The sequence below is a fragment of the Capricornis sumatraensis genome, chromosome 21, assembly GCF_032405125.1.
Source record: "Capricornis sumatraensis isolate serow.1 chromosome 21, serow.2, whole genome shotgun sequence".
NCBI classification, from domain to species: domain Eukaryota; kingdom Metazoa; phylum Chordata; class Mammalia; order Artiodactyla; family Bovidae; genus Capricornis; species Capricornis sumatraensis.
Window position 1 is genome coordinate 23,688,475 of NC_091089.1, and position 18,930 is coordinate 23,707,404.

Sequence of the window (18,930 nt, forward strand, 5' to 3'; positions counted from 1 at the left end):
GGTGCAAGTGAGGGGTGGGGGGTGGGGGGGGCAATATTTTCACAATAATCTCACCCAAGAGACAACTAATGATTGTAGAGTATTGGTCCCTGGACACCAGTGAGAACCAACATTTCTTCCAGAAAACAGTTCTTAAGTTTGTCCTCAGAAAGTTTATGGATCTTCCAAAAAAAAATTTTTTTTCCTTGAAAAAAGAAAGTTCATGGGAGGCAGGGACAGGATCCCTTGAGAAATGAATTCCATCTGAGAAACTCTGGATTTAACATAGGTGTATGGAAAGAGTGGCTTTCAAGGGATGATAAGCAGCATCTTCCAAACTGATGTGATGATCAAATCGCTCCTCACAGCAGTTCTAGAAACCTGGGCTCTGGGAAGGGCCTTGGGCTCCCCAGGCCCAATCTGTCACAGCCCATCTGGTGACCACCCACTGCCATGTCTGGGTGTTCAGTGTGACTCTAGGTTTTTTAATGTACTGGGCAGTGACCAGCTTATTCAGTATCACAGGGATCCAAGCAGTTCCCAACCTGAAAACCACTACCTGCAGTGTTTTCTTGAGAAAATGCATACAAAGGGTATATCTGCAGAAACTATTTTATAACCAGCCTACCAAATACTTTGAACTTAGTATAATGAACTACAGCAGAAACAAGGGCTTTTGTGCTACTAAGGACATCATTTCTACTTGTCATAAAAAAAAAAGAGTGATGAGTTTCAAGCAACATGCAAACAAACAGTGGTAAGAGGCCCAGGATTTTGTGTGCCACTGCGACACGGTCTGATGTAATGGTGGGGCTACCAAGCTGCTGGTATGTGAAATGACCTCAGACAGGTTGCTCTGCCTACACTATGTTAGGGTGTCTTCCCTTGCTGGCAAGCTGTCAGCTGTCCCCTGCCACTGCCATCAGAAACTTGGTCTCTCCCCATTTGAAATTGACCACCTGTGGCTGAATAAAGTAGGCTGAAGAACTAAATAGCCCATGCTTGTTAGAACTGCATGTCAATGAGAGTGCAGAGCTTCTAAGGAGGGACTAGTGGCCTCTCCAACAGGACACAGGATTCCTCATGACTATTGCAAAGGGCCCAGAGGCCTTGTCCTCAAATTTCAGGGCTACAGAATTCCAGACAAGAGTGATGCTGATATGAACAGGTTAGCAGGATGAAAAGAAAAACCCACCTGGGAGTAACCAACGATGTTCCTGTGGTCATCGAGCACGTTGAAGCTGATGACGGGACCCTGCACCTCCGGGCTGCTGAACTCAGAGTCACTGTAAATCTGCACGACAGGGGCTCCGTTGGGGTACCGCAGGGAAGACAAGGCAGCGTAGGTGTACTGAGCCAGGGTAAACGTGTGCTGCCGGATGCTCTCCATCCCACCTCAGAGCAGCGAACGGGGGTGAAAGGGAAGCATGAACGTGATGGAAAAGTCAGTCTCAGTTTTAAGAAAACGAGATCATTATAACTGGCGAACTTGGACCTCGTATTAATGACGTTACACACAGTAAGTCCTCTACATACAAATGAGTTCCATTCCAGGAGTGCGTCTGTAAGTCCAATTTGTTCATACATCCAACAGAGGCAGCCTATGATCGGCTATATAGTACTGTACCTGCACAGGTTTTTAATACTTTTCACACAAGTAATATGTGAAAAACAGACACAAAAAGAAAACATTTTTAATCTTACAGTACAGCACCTTGAAAAGGACAGTAGTGCCAGCTCCATCACTGCTGCCTTTACTTCTGTTTCCAGACATCCTGGTCTTGAAATAAAGACACTGTACCATCACACTCTATACCGTATTATACAGTACAGTACACAAAAGTACCATCACACTCTATACCGTATTATACAGTACGGTACACAAAAGTACAACCACCTGGAGAGGATGCACGCACATGAAAACATACGCCAGACACGTGAACGAACTTAGGTGACTAGACAGGAGAACGCATGTTCGAATCTTTGAAAGTTCGCAGTTTGAAGGCTCACATGTAGGGAACTTACTCTACTTGTAAACAGAGTATGGTACTGCCCACACAGTAAATGTTTAGGTCATTGGTACTGAATGACAGTTTACCACTACTGCTTCTGTGGAATTTTCCCATAGGAACTGCTATCATCTTCCTTTTCAAAATAAAAAAACAAATGTTACTTAAGCATTCAGCTAATTGAGACCCTTTTGTAACAGACTGCAAAAATGTGTAATTCTGTCTTCAAACATACTTCTGTCTTGCTGTTTTTTTGTAAGTGTTTAAATCATACAAATTGTGAGTGTTTAATACTATACAAAGCAGCTAAGAATACTTGTTTTACCATGGGTAAACTCTGAAAACATTATGCTAAGTAAAATAAGTCAGACACAAAAGGACAAATATTGTATTATGTCTTTTATGTATGGTGCCTAAAACAGGCAAATTCATAGAAATAGAAAGAATAGACATACTATGGGTTGGAGAGGGGAAATTGGGGAGATATTGTTTTTTAAATTTGGGATGATTAAAAAGTCCCGGATATGGATAGTGGCAATGACTGCTCTATAATGTGAATACACTTAATGTATACTGAAGTGTATACACTTTAAAATGGCTAAGCGCCATTTATATTACATAGATTTTACCACAATTTTTTCTAAAAAAGAGCAATTAACTAAGGAAAAATCAGGGTCTGCCTAATTGTGGAGCTGACACTGTCAACCTGCTTTCAGAGGTACCCCAGCCCTGTCAGACTCTGTCACTTGTGGTTCGGACACCTTGTTAGGATCTTTCCTTGAAAAAGTGCCTGTTTCTCAATGTCTGTTTTCACAGTCTCTGCTTTGTCTGGGTGATGCCCACTCACCAGCCTGCATTACTGTCAGGATGACCCTTCCACAAGTCCTGTATGTTTGCAGTGCTGGGATTAGGCTGGGGACCTAAGGGTTACATTATTTTGACGAGAGAGAGACAGAGAGAGAAAGGGCTGCCTAACTACCAAGCCAAGTCCCTTGTGGTGTGTCAAGTTCACCACAACCCCATCCTCATCTGGACAGGACAAGCCGTGCTGCCCCGTCCTGGAAGCTCAGCCTCTGAAAGGAGCTACAGGGGCATAGCAGGAGGGTAGAGGCCCGGCTCACCAGACAGAGCTGCTTCCAGCCTGTACCCCATGTCAACCCCACAAGATTGGATGTGCACCCATCTGTGTGTCAGACTACAGGGAATGCCCCCACCTGCTCACGCACCCCAAGCTCTTGTCAGGAAAGAAAGCACATGTCATTGCAAAGGCCAGCAGCAGAGACCACATCTGGGGACTCGGGTAAGGCATTAGGATTGCGTGGGTTTAAACCCTAGCCCTCCCAGGTTCCCTGGCCCTGGGGAAGGCATCTAATCTCTCTGAGTATAAGATCCTTTGTGGGCAAAGTGGGCTCATCACAAACCTCCCCCGTGGGAAGACCCAGCGAACTGAGCTTTATAAGTTCTCAGGATCTATAAGCAGGGACCAAGGATGGCTCCTCTGCTTCTATGAGGTTACTAATCTCAGGATTTGGAAAGTCTCTACTCTTAAAACATTCTTTTAACCCACCAAAAAAAAAAAAAAGAGAGAGAGAGAGAGAAAGGCCCAGTCTCTCACTCTTGCTGCACAATCATTTCTGGAAGTTGTTCAGAATCAGCTCCACCTGCATCAGTGCAGAGCTGCCGGGTGCTTATCTCTCACACAGACTCTCTCCTTATCCGGATCCCATCCATGCCAGGGCTCCCTTCAAGGACATGGGCAACAGGAGCAAATGCCACATGCATAGAGGTGTCCATTGAGGGGACTTCTCTGTGGTCCAGTGGCTAAGACTTCACACTCCCAGTGCAGGGGGCCCAGGTTCGATCCCTGGTCTGGGAACTAGATCCTGTGTGCTGCAACTAAGCGTTAACATGCCAGAACTAAAGATCCCACGTGCCACAACCAAGATGTGGTAGAACCAAAAAGGAAAAAAAAGATGTCCACTGACCTGTGAGGCGCTCTAGGGCATCAAATCCATGTTTTAGTGCTATCACGTCAAGGAAGGAGATGGTGCCATCTTCAAACCTGCAACAGTGGGGAGAGGGACAAGGTCAAGCTGTGACCAAAGCCTCCATGTGCATTTCATGTATGTGACACCAGGGCTTTGTGCCTCGGGTCTATGGAGACTTTGCCTCTGTGGCCTTATACGCTGTCTCCCTTCCCGCCTCGAGACAGACAGCTGTCACACCAAGACACGCAGGCTACCTCTGGCCTTGACCTGTTCTGCAGCTTATGTCTGGCAGTGATGATGAGGGGCCCTGAAAGATAGTCAGGACCTCGGAAGACTTCAGACTTGACAAAACCTCAAGTGCTGTGGCTCCTACAAAGCTGCCCTTGACCCCAAGACAGCACCCCTTGACAGGGCGTTGATTCAGTAAGATCCATTGTGTAGCCACAAGGTTCCTAAGAAGAGTCTATCATTCCAAAGTCTACAAGACTACAGTTATTAGAAGGCTCTCAATAAACTTCCTGTTACCACGTTGTTCACTATATTTACATTTTTCAATGGTTCGTTTAGACAAAATCCTCATCAAACCTTTATTGTCCACAGACTGCATGCCAGGCACTGTTCTGGTTGCTAAGGATACAGCGGTGAACATGACAAGTAGGATTCCTGCCTTCACTGGGCTTCCATCCCTCTAAGGGCACTGAAATAAGAAACGACAAACAGCAAACACACAGGGAAGCCAAATAAGCGCAAGCCAGGGGTGACAAGTGCCCTGGCTGGCGGCTCCTTTAGATGAGACGGTCAGGGCAGGTCCTCTCCGAGGAAGATCACTCAAGCAGAGGCAGGGTGAAAGTAAGGGAGCAAGCAAGACTGCTCATTTGTGAAGCTAAGTTCACAGTTTCAAAGGGAAACAGTATTCCAAGGAGGGGTGCAGCATAGGCCCTGAGCAGGTAGAGTTGGAACAGCAAGATCAGTGGGCCTGGGAGCGCTCAGAGGGCAAGTCAGAGAACTTCACCCTGGGTCAGATGAGTGGTTGGAGGGCTCTGAGCAGAGAGAGTGACTGGATGGGGCCTGGGTTTTGATTAGATGCCCCTAGCTGCTGCATTAGCGAGGGGAAGGCTAGGGACAGCAAGGAGTTTCCAGCAAGCATCCCATGGACTGGGGCCTGCCAGACTCCTCTGTTCATGGAATTCTCCAGGCAAGAACACTAGAGGGGGTTGCCATTCCCTTCTCCAGGAGATCTTCCCAACCCAGGGATTGAACCAGGGTCTCCTGCATTGCAGGCAGATTCTTTACCAGCTGAGCTACCAGGGAAGTGGTGACAAATAGCAGCATTATGCAAGTTGAAGCTTTCAATGGAAATATCGTGCTTTGTATTTTAATACTCTAGGGATAAGAGTTGCTCAAAATATCATTACCACAATGCAAATTTTTTAATAAAACAAATGGTAATTAATAAACATACAGAATTAACAATGAATCAATCAATAATTAATTGACCATATGAGTCTTTAATAAATTAAACATGATTAGGCAATAATGACTTCAGCTATTAATTGATCAATAATAAATATTTATTGATCCAAAATTAATAGAGTCAGGAGAAAAGGGAGGTTTTATGTTTCCATCAAAAGATGTTTTCATTGGGTTATGAAATAGAAAAAGATTAAGAACATGGGACTTCCCTGGTGGTCCAATGGCTAAGACTCCACACTCCCAATGCAGGGAATCCAGGTTCTATCCCTGGTCAGGGAGCTAAAATCCCACATGCCACAACTAAGACCCGGTGCAGCTAAGCAAACAAATAAATACATAAATATTTTGTTAAAAGAGCATGGTCCAGGTACATGCTCAAGAAACATTTAGATTGGGTATTAAATCTCGTGCATGCTAATCTAGGCTTAGAAGGAAAAAATGAGCCTTTTTTTTTTTTTTTTTTGGCCACATGGCTTGCAGGATCTTAGTCCCTTGACCAGGGATTGAATCCGGGCCACCAGAGTGAAAGTACCAAGTCCTAACCAGAGGACCACCAGGGAAACTACCCAAATCAGACTTCTAATGGTAAACAAATACATTCAGCTATCTGGGAATCTTGGTGCAGCACCTGCTAGAAGGCAATTCACCCAGACTGTAAGAAGCAGCCCACCCGCACCCACGCCCTGCCTGGAATGAGCAGCCCTGTTCCTCCTCACCTTCAGGTGCCCCTATTGGCTTAATAAAATTTCAATTGTTATTTCATTCTGCCTTTAATTTACATGGAGTGCCTGTCATTCTTTTCTCACTTGGTTACATTACAGGCTATGTTATCACACTTGGATTCAAGAGGTTTTACATTAGCATTCCTGTTTTTAGAACTGCCCATCTATGGAGAAGTTCTAAATAAAAGAGACATCGAATAGCTTCATAACGTATTGATGCCAACTCAGTCTTGGTGCTTTAACCTATATTAGTGCTAAAGAACTGTATCCTCTAAGAGACGCACTTTACAGGACAAACATGAGGGGCAGAGGTCAAATCACAGGCCCCGATTCCCACAGCTGGTGGCAGTGGAGCCACCTCCCAGCAGTCCAGCTCCGAGACCTACACTCTGGGCTATGACCCTACTGCCGAGGCCACGCCCCTTCCTGCAGGACGTTCCAGTCTGACCTGGGTCTGTGGGGGATCTGAACCCCCTTCCCATTCAGGCCCTGAGGCCTTCTCAGGCCCCAGCACAGTGACCAGGTCCTGGCCCCACCTCATGGTACCTGGCCACCACCCGCTGTTGGCCCCCGCAGAAGCCTGGATCGGCTGCCATTTCCACCCGCTCATACCTTCAATCTTCATGCCCCAGACAAGCCCTCAAACTTCCCTGGTAACCACCTCCCAGGGTGGAGGGTGCTCATAGAGACTGCTCTTAGCAGCACTCCTGAATCTGGTGGCCTCTCATTTGACCGACTCCTCCTGCTGACCAGATACCAAGCTGAGCTGATTCTAGCTGCTGAAATACAGCCGTGCTGTCAACACGTGTGCACACTTGTGCCAAATGGTACCAAATTCTTAAATCGCTGCTTCAGCACCTTGTGTTATGTCCCTGGATATGTTCCAGTACCTCCAAGTTTACAGTCTATGGGAACTTGAATAGAATTTGTATCCTACTGCTGTTCAGTTCATGGGGTCGCGAAGAGTTGGATACGACTGAGCAACTTCACTTTCACTTTTCACTTTCATGCATTGGAGAAGGAAATGGCAACCCACTCCAGTGTTCTTGCCTGGAGAATCCCAGGGACGGGGGAGCCTGGTGGGCTGCTGTCTATGGGGTCACACAGAGTCGGACACGACTGAAGTGACTTAACAGCAGCAGCAGCTGTGCAAAAATCGTATGCCTGTGTGCTGTCGCTTCAGTCGTGTCCAACTCTCTGCGACCCTATGGACTATACCCCGCCAGGCACCTCTGTCCAAGGGATTCTCCAGGCTAGAATACTGGAGTGGGTTTCTGTGCTTGTTGAATTGGTTCATAGTGCTTTCCAGGTCTTCTATATCCTTCTACTTTCCTGTATATTCATTCTATTTAATTTTTGAGAGTTTGATATTGAAACTCCAACTTTAAAAAATCTTAATTTATCTACCTAGAAAAATAAGAGCAATATATAGTGGAACTACATGTAACTTTGTTCTATATTTTCCAAGTCTCTTATTATTGTGTTATCGTGTCTGTCCATGGCATTTCACAGGCAAGCATGCTGGAGTGGGTTGCCATTTCCTTCTCCAGGGAATTTTCCTGACCCAGGGATTGAACCCACATCTCCTGTCTTGCAGGCAGCTTCTTTGCCACTGAACCACCAGGGAAGCCCGAGTTATCATACTTTCATAATTGAAAAAAATAAAAATTATAATTTAAAAAAGTCACTGCCTCAGTAGCTTCCCGTCATGTCAGGGCTGTGGGCAAAGGCCTGGTGCCGACCCTCCTTACCCCTGGAAGGGCTTCATGTCTTCTGCTAGCAGCCCTTACTGGCAGGCCCTTGCTCCCCCACAGCTGTGGAGAGACCCACACAGGCCTGCTGCGGAAGCTCCAGCCAACCCCCGCCTCCTCTGCACAGTCCTACAGGTGGCAGGCGCCAGGCCCGCGCCATGCTGACGCTCAGCATCCGCTCCCATCCCCAGGCTACCTCTCAGCCACCGACTCTCTCGGGACGTAGAAGTCGTCTCCCGCGAGGTACGCAGCGGCCGTGCCTCCTCCGAAGTAGGTTTTCCTCAGCAGAGCAGCCGAACGGTTATTCACCAGCAGAGCGCCCAGGCCGGTGGGGAAGCCAAAGATCTTATAGAAGGACAGGGGGACAAAGTCGGCCTGGTGAACCGACAGGTCCAGCGGCGAGGTGCCCACGAAGGCGGCCGCGTCCAGCAGCACGAACCACTGCCCGGGCCGGCTCGCTGGGCGCCTCCGCCCGGACTTGACCTCGCCTATCCAGGACAGCGGGTATCTGGTCCCGGAAAAGTTACTCTGAGCCGGGTAGCAGAAGAGATGCGGAGGCTGGCCGGCGGGGTCCCCGGCCGCAGCCGCGTCCTGTCTCTCTGCCGACCACATGTCCTCTGGCCTGACCGGGATGCAAGTGACGTTCCTGGCCGCGGTGACCTTCCTCATGCCCACCACGGATGTGTGGCTGTCGGTGAGGTAACAGAAGCAGCTGCCGCTGCCCTCCGGGCCTGGGGACACCCACGGGAAAGCCTCTGCCACCAGCTTAAGAGCAGCCGTGCTCCCGGAGGTGAAAATCACCGTGTAGTCCTCCGGGGAGGTGTGGAAGTGCGCCAGGATCCTGGAAAAAGCACAGCATCAGGCCACTCCGCGGTCACCGGCCGCGTTAAATGCTCAGAGGCAGCTGTATTTCTACTTAATAAGACGTCTCTCCACCGTGTGTGTGTGTGAGTGCTCACTCACTCAGTCGTGCCCGACTCTTTGAGACTCCCATGGACTGCAGCCTGCCAGGCTCCTCTGTCTATGGAAGCTTCCAGGCAAGAATACTGGAGTGAGTTGCCATTTCCTCCCCCAGGAGAATCTTCCCAACCCAGGGATCAAACCCACATTTTCTGTGTCTCCTGCACTGTAGGCAGATTCTTTGCCACTGGGCCATCAGGGAAGCCCCCTCTCTATCTTTATAACTAGAGGGAAAAAAAACAGTTAGGCTTTGCCACAATGGTGAAGTGAGGTCAGGGGCAGAGGAAGCTGTGGGAAGAGATGCAAAGAGGTGCAAACTGGCAAAATTACCCAGCCTCCCAAATCCCCACCCCCAAGTGGATAAGACAAAATCTACAACTACCTTAAACTCAGCTGAAAACACCACTTCTTGGTTTAGTGTCTGGCTCTGTCATAACAAGTTCTAAGTCATCAACTTGTTTCACGTTGGTTTTAACATGGGCAACCCTATAGCAAAAGGTGTCACTTTCAAGTAGGAAATAATTTGAAATTGTGTTGAGTCAAGTATCTTTAGGTACCACCTAAATTATCTGCAGAATTTTTTATGTGCAAATACTAGTAAAAGGGAGGGGAGAAATGGAAAAAACAAGATGTCTAAATCTGAAATACGTAAAGGAAAAAAACAGAGAAAGCACTTTTCTTCTCCCCGAAAACAAGACTTAGGAACTAGGGTCACTCCTTGTCACTCTGACCCCCAGGAATGGTGGCACCAGCCCAGAGCCACACACAACAGCTTGGATACCTCAGAGGCGCCTGCCTGTACTCGTGATGGCACCTGCTCTCGCTCTGCACCTGCTCACGCTTACCTTCCTGACCTCTGACCCGGTGGTTAGCAGCGTGCTTGTGTGGCCATTTAGCTGAACATGGTCTTCCCAAAACCAACTCAGCACCTCTGTGGGACGTGGGCATCTGGTAGGAAGTCCATCCACCCACAGGCACCCATGCAGGCGGGCACCCCGATTTGCTCACCTGAACCGCACCTGTTCCACCGTGTCATGGGTGAGCTTGCTGCTGATGTTCTGGCTGTGAGGGTTACCTGGAAGATTACAAAGACAAAGCCGCAGGGTCACTACTCATGGTTTCTCCTGGTGTGTTCCTCCAATACCCTCTCCTTCAGTTTCTCAAAAAGTTAAGCAAAAAACAAAAAAAAACAAAAAAAAACTACTGTATGATCCAGCCTCTCTGAGTTCCAAAGAGTAAATTTAATCAGAGAAGTGAAAAAGTGCAGAAAGACAGAAAAACAGTCAAGCAAGACAAAATAATAATAGTTGAGCCATTAAACAAAGTTCCTCCTCACGGGCTACAGGATAGATTCTGGGCCATGTCCTTTGAGCTGTTTTGTAGATCCCACACCCCGACCAGGTAGAAGAAGTGAACTGAATACTGCGCCTACCCAGCTCTGTTCACATCTCCACCGCTCTCCTCCCCTCCCTGTTTGGGGGCTGGTTCCTAAAACCACCGCAGGGTCCTGGCACATGCTGCTGCTTCTGCCTGAAATGCCCTCTCCTCCTCTTTTCCGAGTGAATTCCTGCTCTTCCTCCAGCATCTGCCCCCTCCTGCAGAAGCTTTCCCTGATAGCTACACTGCCCACTCATGGTCACTCTGCACACACAGAGCCCCCCGGCACTAGGGTCTTTGGGTCACAGCCCTTCACACTATTAATAATTTACTTTATTTCTGTGTTACACTACTTTACTTTTTCTTTTTTTACATTTATTTGGAATCACTTGATTGAGGTCTTGTCTCTCCTAGACCGCAGTCCATGAAGGCAGGGAATGTATTTACTTTGTTCCCATTACAGCACTATGCTCCCAACACCAGGGCGGTTTGATAAACACTGATGGAGTGAATGAATGCATGTTCCCCACTGTCCCATCCTCTGCTCTGCGCTGGTCCCACAGGGCCACCCCACCACCAAACGCAGCACCTTCGTACCCCAGGCCTCCTCCCTGACACCGACCCCTTCTTCTGGAGGTTATCCGCGTATCCCTGAACCAGTCTCTCCTACCCAGCAGCACATGTGCTATGGCACTGACCCCAGGTGCTTGCCTGACCCCCTCTCACAAGGGGCTTGCTCAGTGCTGTGTATTCAGCACTGTCCCCACCTGTCCATCTGACATTTTATTAGGCAATAGATCTATCAGCTGAATGTATTGGGTTGGCCTGAAAGTTCATTCGGGGTGGGACAGAAAAACCCAAATGAACTTTTTGGCCAACCCAATATTGGCTGAAGTTCAATGCAAAAAATCAGTTATGCTGTGTTTTTCTTTACCATAAACATTTTCCATGAGATCTTTCATGAAGCTTGTAATCTGGCTCTGGGGGAACAACGTGGTTCCTGCATGGTCAAGATAGACAGTTCCTGAAAGAAAATACAAAATAAAGCTGTGATTATTTTCAGAGGTATTTCACTCACTTTATCTAGATCTGCTTTGTGCGAACCTGGCCAGTGCCCATTTGATGTGTTTAGACATAATAGGACACTGATTCTCCCAGCCTCTTGACATGTGCTTCTTCTTTTTGAAAATTCTTTTCATATTCTTTTCCATTAGGGTTTATCACAGGATTCTGAATATACTTCTCTGTCTTATACAGTGGGATCCTGCTGTTTCAGTTCAGTTTAGTCACTCAGTTGTGTCCAACTCTTTGTGACCTCATGGGCTGCAGCACACCAAGTTTCCCTGTCCATCACCAACTCCCAGAGCTTGCTCAAACTCATGTCCGTTGAGTCGGTGATGCCATCCAACCATCTCATCCTCTGTCGTCCCCTTCTCCTCCTGCGTTCAATCTTTTCCAGCATCACGGTCTTTTCCAACAAGTCAGTTCTTCACATCAGGTGGCCAGAGTATTGGAGTTTCAGCTTCAGCATCAGTCCTTCCAATGAATATTCAGGACTGATTTCCTTTACGATTGACCTGTTTGATCTCTTGCTGTTATCCATCCTATATATAATAGTTTGTGCATGAGTGCTAAGTTGCTTCAGTCTTGTCCGACTCTGTGCAACCCTATGGACTATAGCCCACCAGGCTCTTCTGTCCATGGACGTCTCCAGGCAAGAATACTGGAGTGGGTCGCCGTGCCCTCCTCCAGCGGATCTTCCTGACCCAGGGATCAAACCCGAATCTCTTACATCTCCTGCATTGGCAGGCAGGTTCTTTACCACTAGCACCACCTGGGAAGCCAGTTTACATCTGCTAATCTCAAACTGCCAGTCCTTCTCCACTCCCCAACCCTCCCTTGTCGATGTGTGATTCTTAATCCAAGTAAAGTCATGAGCAATGGAAGAACTGCACTTCAGCACTTAACAGCCCTTAGGGCCCTGAGAGCCTCCCTGATGAACCGTGTCTCTTCTGAACTTGGAGAAGCAGCCCATAGGGGAGGCGGAGGAGCCTAGCAGACGTCCCTGATTCAGGATGGCAAAGCTATTTCACACTATGACTCACACCCTATTCTGGAGTTTCCGTGGAGTCTCCGTGGCTGTCCAGCCCTGATTCTGCTTTCCCACAGTGACTTCCACAGTCCTCAACCTTTTAACAGCTCTGAAGGCTTCAGAGATGCCTGGGAATGGAGGCAACCTTTCCAGTCTCTTCCCCAAATAGAGACAGGCAAATTTAGATGACAGCAAGATACCGAGCCTTACCAATCAGACTGCCCCAGATCAAAAGGTTGGATAACTCACTGTGTGGGTGAGGTGTGGGCAAATAGGCCCAATGGGACATGGCTGTAGGAGGGAAAACTGGTACCACTTCTTTATGAACAGCTACTTAGCAGTATCACTTATGCTTTCAAAATGCAAACTCTCCTTGACCTAGCAATTCATCTTCCTGAAATCTATCTTATAAATTGAAGATAGATGAAATGGCCTGTCAATGAGGACACTCAGTGCAGCACTGTCTATGTATTTAAAATAAAGAATTTGAATACTTCCATCTGGTAATTTGTAAGTACTGCCATGGAACAAACTCCAAGACATGTTTTCAAGAACAAACATGTGAATAGATTCATTCATTATTTCATCTACTTAACAAATATTTTTGCTTTGTGCAGAATAAATTCTTCATTTATTTTATAATGGCTTTACTGAGATTAATTCACATACCATAAACTTTGTCCTTTAAAAATTTACAATTTAGTATATTCATATAGTTGTGTAACCACGGCCACTATCTAACTTTAGAACATTTCATTCACCCCAAAAAGAGACCCCCACAGCCATTACTACTCACTCCCTAAATCCACCCAGCCCTAGCCCAGGCAATCACCAGTCTATTTTCTGCCTCTATTGGTTCAAAGGCTGAAGAATCTGCCTGCAATGTAGGATACCTGGGTTCAATCCCTGGGCTGGGAAAATCCCCTGGAGGAGGGCATGGCAACCCACTCTAGTATTCTTGCCTAGAGAAGCCCCTTAGACTGTAACCCCCTGGCGGGCTATAGTCATGGGGTCACAAAGAGTCAGACATTACTGAGTGACTAAGCAGAGCACAGCATAGATTTACCTATTCTGGACTTCCCATATAAATGGAATCATACAACATGTGGGCCTTTGTGCCTGGCTTCTTTCATTTGGCATAACAATTTCAAGGGGCATCCATATTGTAGCATGTATCAGAACTTCATTCCTTTTTTATGACTGAATAGTATTCCATTTTATGGAATGCCACATATTTTGTTTAACTACTCATCTACTGGTGAATATTTGGTTCTATTTTTGCCTATCATAAATAATGCTGATATGAACATATATGTACAAACTTTCGTGTGGACATATGTTTTCTCCCTGGTTAGTTGTTCTTTCACTTTCTTGATGGGATTCATTGAAAAAAAAATGTTTTTAATTCTGATGGAGTACAATTTGTCTATTTTTATTGTTTGTAATTTTGGTGTCATAAGAAACCATTGCCTAATCCAAGGTCCTAATGATTTATACTTATGCTTTCCTCTCAGAGTTTTATACTTTTAGCTCTTATATTTAGGTCTTTGATCCATTTTGAGTTAATTTTTAAATACAGTGTTGAAGAGGGGTCCAACTTCAGTCTCTGGTGTGTGGATACACCATTTAAGATATTCTTTTTTCTCCTATGGGATAGTCTTCGCATCCTGATGAAGATAAATTGACCATAAATGTACAGGTTTATTTCTCAACTCACAATTCTCCTTCATTGGTCTATCTGTCTATCTTTATGCCAATACCACACTGTCTTGATTATTGTAACTTGATATAAATCTTACTTACCTTTCCTTTTATGGAAGTGTAAACCCTTCAACTTTGTTCTTTTTCAAGATTGCCTTGGGTATTCTGGATCATTTGCATTTCTATATAAATTTTAGGATCAACTTGTCAAAAGAAAAATACTTGGGATTTTGATAGAAATTGCATTAAGTCTTAGGTCAATTTGAGGAGTAGTGACATCTTAACAACATTAAGTCTTCCAATCCATGAATGTAAGATGTCTTTCCATTTATTTAGGTCTTCTTTTATTCCAATGTTTTATAGTTTTGTATTTCTTTTGATAAATTTATTCCTGAGTATTTTGGTGTGTGTGTTTTTTTTTTTTTTTTTGAGGCTTTGGGCATTGTTTTCTTCATTTCACTAGCACAGTGTTCATTGATACTGTATAGAAATTGAATTGATGTTTGTACACTGATCTATACTACAACTTTGCTGGACTTGTTTTTTAGTTCTAACTGTTTTGTTGAAGGTCAGGAGGCAACAGTTAGAACTGGACATGGAACAACAGACTGGTTCCAAATAGGAAAAGGAGTACGTCAAGGCTGTATATTGTCACCCTGCTTATTTAACTTATATGCAGAGTACATCATGAGAAACGCTGGGCTGGAAGAAACGCAAGCTGGAATCAAGATTGCTGGGAGAAATATCAATAACCTCAGATATGCAGATGACACCACCCTTATGGCAGAAAGTGAAGAGGAACTAAAAAGCCTCTTGATGAAAGTGAAAGAGGAGAGTGAAAAAGTTGGCTTAAAGCTCAACATTCAGAAAGCAAATATCATGGCATCTGGTTCCATCACTTCATGGCAAATAGATGGGGAAACAGTGTCAGACTTTTTTTTTTTTTTGGCTCCAAAATCACTGCAGATGGTGATTGCAGCCATGAAATTAAAAGACGCTTACTCCTTGGAAGGAAAGTTATGACCAACCTAGGTAGCATATTGAAAAGCAGAGACATTACTTTGCCAACAAAGGTCCATCTAATCTATGGTTTTTCCAGTGGTCATGTATGGATGTGAGAGTTGGACTGTGAAGAAAGCTGAGTGCCGAAGAATTGGTGCTTTTGAACTGTGGTGTTGGAGAAGACTCTTGAGAGTCCCTTGGACTGCAAGGAGATCCAACCAGTCCATTCTGAAGGAGATCAGCCCTGGGATTTCTTTGGAAGGAATGATGCTAAAGCTGAAACTCCAGTAATTTGGCCACCTCATGCGAAGAGTTGACTCAGGAAAAGACTCTGATGCTGAGAAGGACTAGGGGCAGGAGGAGAAGGGGACGACAGAGGATGAGATGGCTGGATGGCATCACCAACTAGCTGGACCTGAGTCTGAGTGAACTCCGGGAGTTGGTAATGGACAGGGAGGCCTGGTGTGCTGCAATTCATGGGGTTGCCAAGAGGTGGACACGACTGAGTGACTGAACTGAGCTGAACTGAACTGTTTTGTGTGTGGATTTTTTTTAGGATTTTCTGTATACAAGATCACACTCTCATCAAGTAGAGATGTTTTACTTCTTCCTTGTCAATCTGGATGATTTTTATTTCATTTTCTTGCCTAGTTTTCCTGGCTAGAACTTCTAGGACTATATTGAATAGAAGTTGTAAGAACAGATTTCCTTGCCTTGTTCCTAATCTCAAGGGTAAAATTTTCGTTCTTTCACCTTTAAGTATGAGGTTAGCCGTGGGTTTTTTTGTAGATAGTCTTTATCTGGTTGATTAAACTTCCTTTTATTCCTAGTTTATTGAGTGTTTTCATATTCAAGAAATATTTGGGGGCACTTACTGTTTCAGGCACTGTTCTAAGTGCTGGGAACATAACAACAGACAAAATAGAAGCCGTATGCTAGTGACAGAGAAAGACGATAAATAAATGTAAATTATGTCAGGAGGTAAGAAATGTTATGGCTCAACCATGTGAAAAAAAAAATGTACACATACATATAAACATAGCCAAGCCCTGGAAAGGCATACAAAACATAAATGGCAGCAGTTGACTGTGGGGTGGCTACGGTGGCTGCAGCTGGAGTGAGAGCGGGGGCTCCCTGGCCATTCTTCAACCTCTTTTGGCACCTTTTGAATTTGGTACCATGGTAAATGTATTACCTAATCCAAAACATTAGTTTTCAAATAATGTTCTCATTTACTGAAGATTCAGAAATAGAAAGATACCACACCAAAAGAAAGGCCGTTGTCCAACCATCATTAGGGAGAGCTACAGTGCACTGCCGTTATTATTAGAAGAAACAGGCAAAAGACCCCTAAACTAGTTGGCATTCGGTCTTCAAGAAAGGAAATCCCAGGGTCTGCTCTGGCTCGTGTAACTTCAGTTCTCGGTTGCACATAAGGTGAGTGGCCATCGATCAGCACCCAGAGGCTTTAAGAACCATTTGAACCACATCTGTGGAATCAACAAGCTCCCTTCACGAAAACAAGGATGTTCCCACCCAATGAGTTGGGAAATGTTTCAGCACTTAAAGGTTAAGCATTTAGTTATCCAGAGCAAACCACTTAACCAGACAAATTCTCAAACCTGCAGGAAAACTTTGAGGGGATGTGGATAGAGGTCAAGGGAAGGAAGAAGAGGGGGAATCTTGAGTTATTTTGGTTTGCTTAATTTTCCCTGCCCTCTTGCAAATTCATTTGTTTCCATGTGAAAAAAGGGGAGATATTTTCCAAGACTCCCAATGATGGGAAGGGTGAGTTTAGTCCTCAAATGTTTACCACAATCATAATGTTGGGAAATGTTGGGAAATTATACCAAGTAGATGACAGATAGATAATCACAAAACACTACCACAAATAGAGTAGATGTTAAAGGGGCACTTAAGGCCAGCCTGGGATCCTATCACAGCTAAATTTTACCCTGAGGAAAAGTGTGCTGTTCACTGAGACACAAGAATGAAACAGAGACACCTACTTCCCACTTTCCCAGGTGATGTTGAGAGGAGGGGTCAGCTAATGATGGGTGTAAGAGATCACAGCTGGAGGGGATCAGGGGATTAAGGAGGAGGGATGCTAAAATAATTAGGGACTGAACAATAACAGCCTCTGGGATTTGCTTCAAAAGAATGGGACACCTTTCTCACTTCCTCTGCACCTGTGGGGTGTTTATTCTATAGCTGTCTCTATTTCTGTGGGTGGGAAGTTTCCATAACCAAAAAATTCAGAGAAGGAGAAGGAGACGGGGAGGGTAAAGGGGAACTGTCTCCAGCAGATGAATGCGGGACTGGGAAGATCAGGGAAAGAGAGACAGCCAGAGGGCCCCTGTCTCCTCCTTGAGCCTCTCCAGGTAAGTACAGACTGGACCACAGCCCTTAAAGCTCCCAAAAGAGAGGGGAAAAAAAGCATCACTTTCCAAAACATGAGAAAATGAGGCAAAGAGCTGATTAATGAAACATACATCCTGGTTGCCCTTCTGTCACAAGCTGGAAAGTGACACTGTTCGCCAAGACAGAATAAAGTGAAAAACGTCAAAGTGTTAGACACTGTCATGTCCTACTCTTTGCGATCCCATGGACTGTAGCCCACCGGGCTCCTCTGTCCATGGAATTCTCCAGGCAAGAATACTAGAGAGCGTAGCCATTCCCTTCTCCAGGGAATCTTCCCGACCCAGGGATCAAACTCCCATCTCCTGCATTGCACGCAGATTCTTTACCGTCTGAGCCACCAGGGAAGCCCAGAAAAAGTGCACCTCAAATCCCGGTGCCCGGCGCCACGTCCTGCCCCCTACCCCTCATCCCTCCCAGTTCAACCAGAATGCCGTTCTAACGCTTGGAGAAGCCCCTCATACAAGGTCCCCGGCAAAAGGATGAGTCCCGACCTAGTGCGAGTGGTCCCCTCCCGCCCTGCAGCAATGGGCTGGAAGGACCGCGGGCCACATGGAGCTTGACTTCCAATTTAAACTGCCTGTTCCGCCTTGCGGAACTCCAAGGCACGATGTGATCCCGGTCCTCACGTCCAATATACAATCTCGTCCTGTACTTAAAAGTTCAACATGCACGGTTTGCTAATTCTTCAGATCCCCCACCGAGCTGCACTTCCAAGGCATTGTTTTACCTACACGAGTGAGAAAAAATGAGACTTCGAAAAGAAAAGTTGCTGCGAGGCAACCCAGAGTCTGGAGCGCAGCCCATCGGTCCCCACCCCGCGCGCTGGGCTCGAGAGCACCGCTCCCGCCCCCGGGCGAGCAGACGAACAGTCACAGCCGCCGGACATTCCTGCATTTTGCAACCCTGGCTCCAGTTGGACTTTTAGAGCCGGGAGTCTCGGACAAGCAAAGGCCAAAGGAATCCTCAGTCTTGTTCCCGGAGGGCAGAGACAGGTGGCAAAGGACCATGTCGGTACCACAGGACTGGAAGTCTAAGGAGCAGCAAGCCTTGGGGTTGCAGGTAGGACCCCAGCGAGCCGCGTCCACGAGGAGGGCGCGTGGACACATCCCTCCAGGTCTTTCGATTCAAGATGCGACGCCAGTGAGGTAACGCCGCTCCCACAGGGAGCAAAAGCTCCCCCGCCCCCACGTTGGTTCTAGAAACCGTGTGTCCCCCACCAGCCCCGTACAGGTTCCCCCCGCCGGTCTCACCTGCCAGGCGGCCGAACTCGCGCGCCCGGAGCTCACGCAGGCTGCCCCGGCCATACCCGTAGACGAGAGGCTGCAGGCTCGAGTCCAGGAACCGCTCAAAGGCCAGCAGCTCGGCTCCCGGATGCGCGGCCCCGCCGGCCATGACCCAGGCCTGCCCGCCGCGCCGTCCAGGCCGGCAGCGGCCGGGAAGCGCCCGGGCCAGCCC

General features: G+C 46.6%; 1 protein-coding gene across 1 annotated transcript in view; it reads right to left on the reverse strand.

The window, feature by feature from the left end:
• MOCOS (molybdenum cofactor sulfurase) overlaps window positions 1-18,867 on the reverse strand; it is a 57,624-nt gene extending 38,757 nt beyond the window's left edge. Inside the window, exons 1-6 of the mRNA XM_068993820.1 lie at window positions 18,726-18,867; window positions 11,194-11,283; window positions 9,891-9,957; window positions 8,119-8,763; window positions 3,974-4,050; window positions 1,175-1,374 (exon numbers count right to left, since the gene is read on the reverse strand). Coding sequence (XP_068849921.1) covers window positions 1,175-1,374; window positions 3,974-4,050; window positions 8,119-8,763; window positions 9,891-9,957; window positions 11,194-11,283; window positions 18,726-18,867 — 1,221 coding nt within the window. The remainder of the gene's footprint in view (window positions 1-1,174; window positions 1,375-3,973; window positions 4,051-8,118; window positions 8,764-9,890; window positions 9,958-11,193; window positions 11,284-18,725) is intronic.
• Window positions 18,868-18,930: the final 63 nt, after the last annotated feature.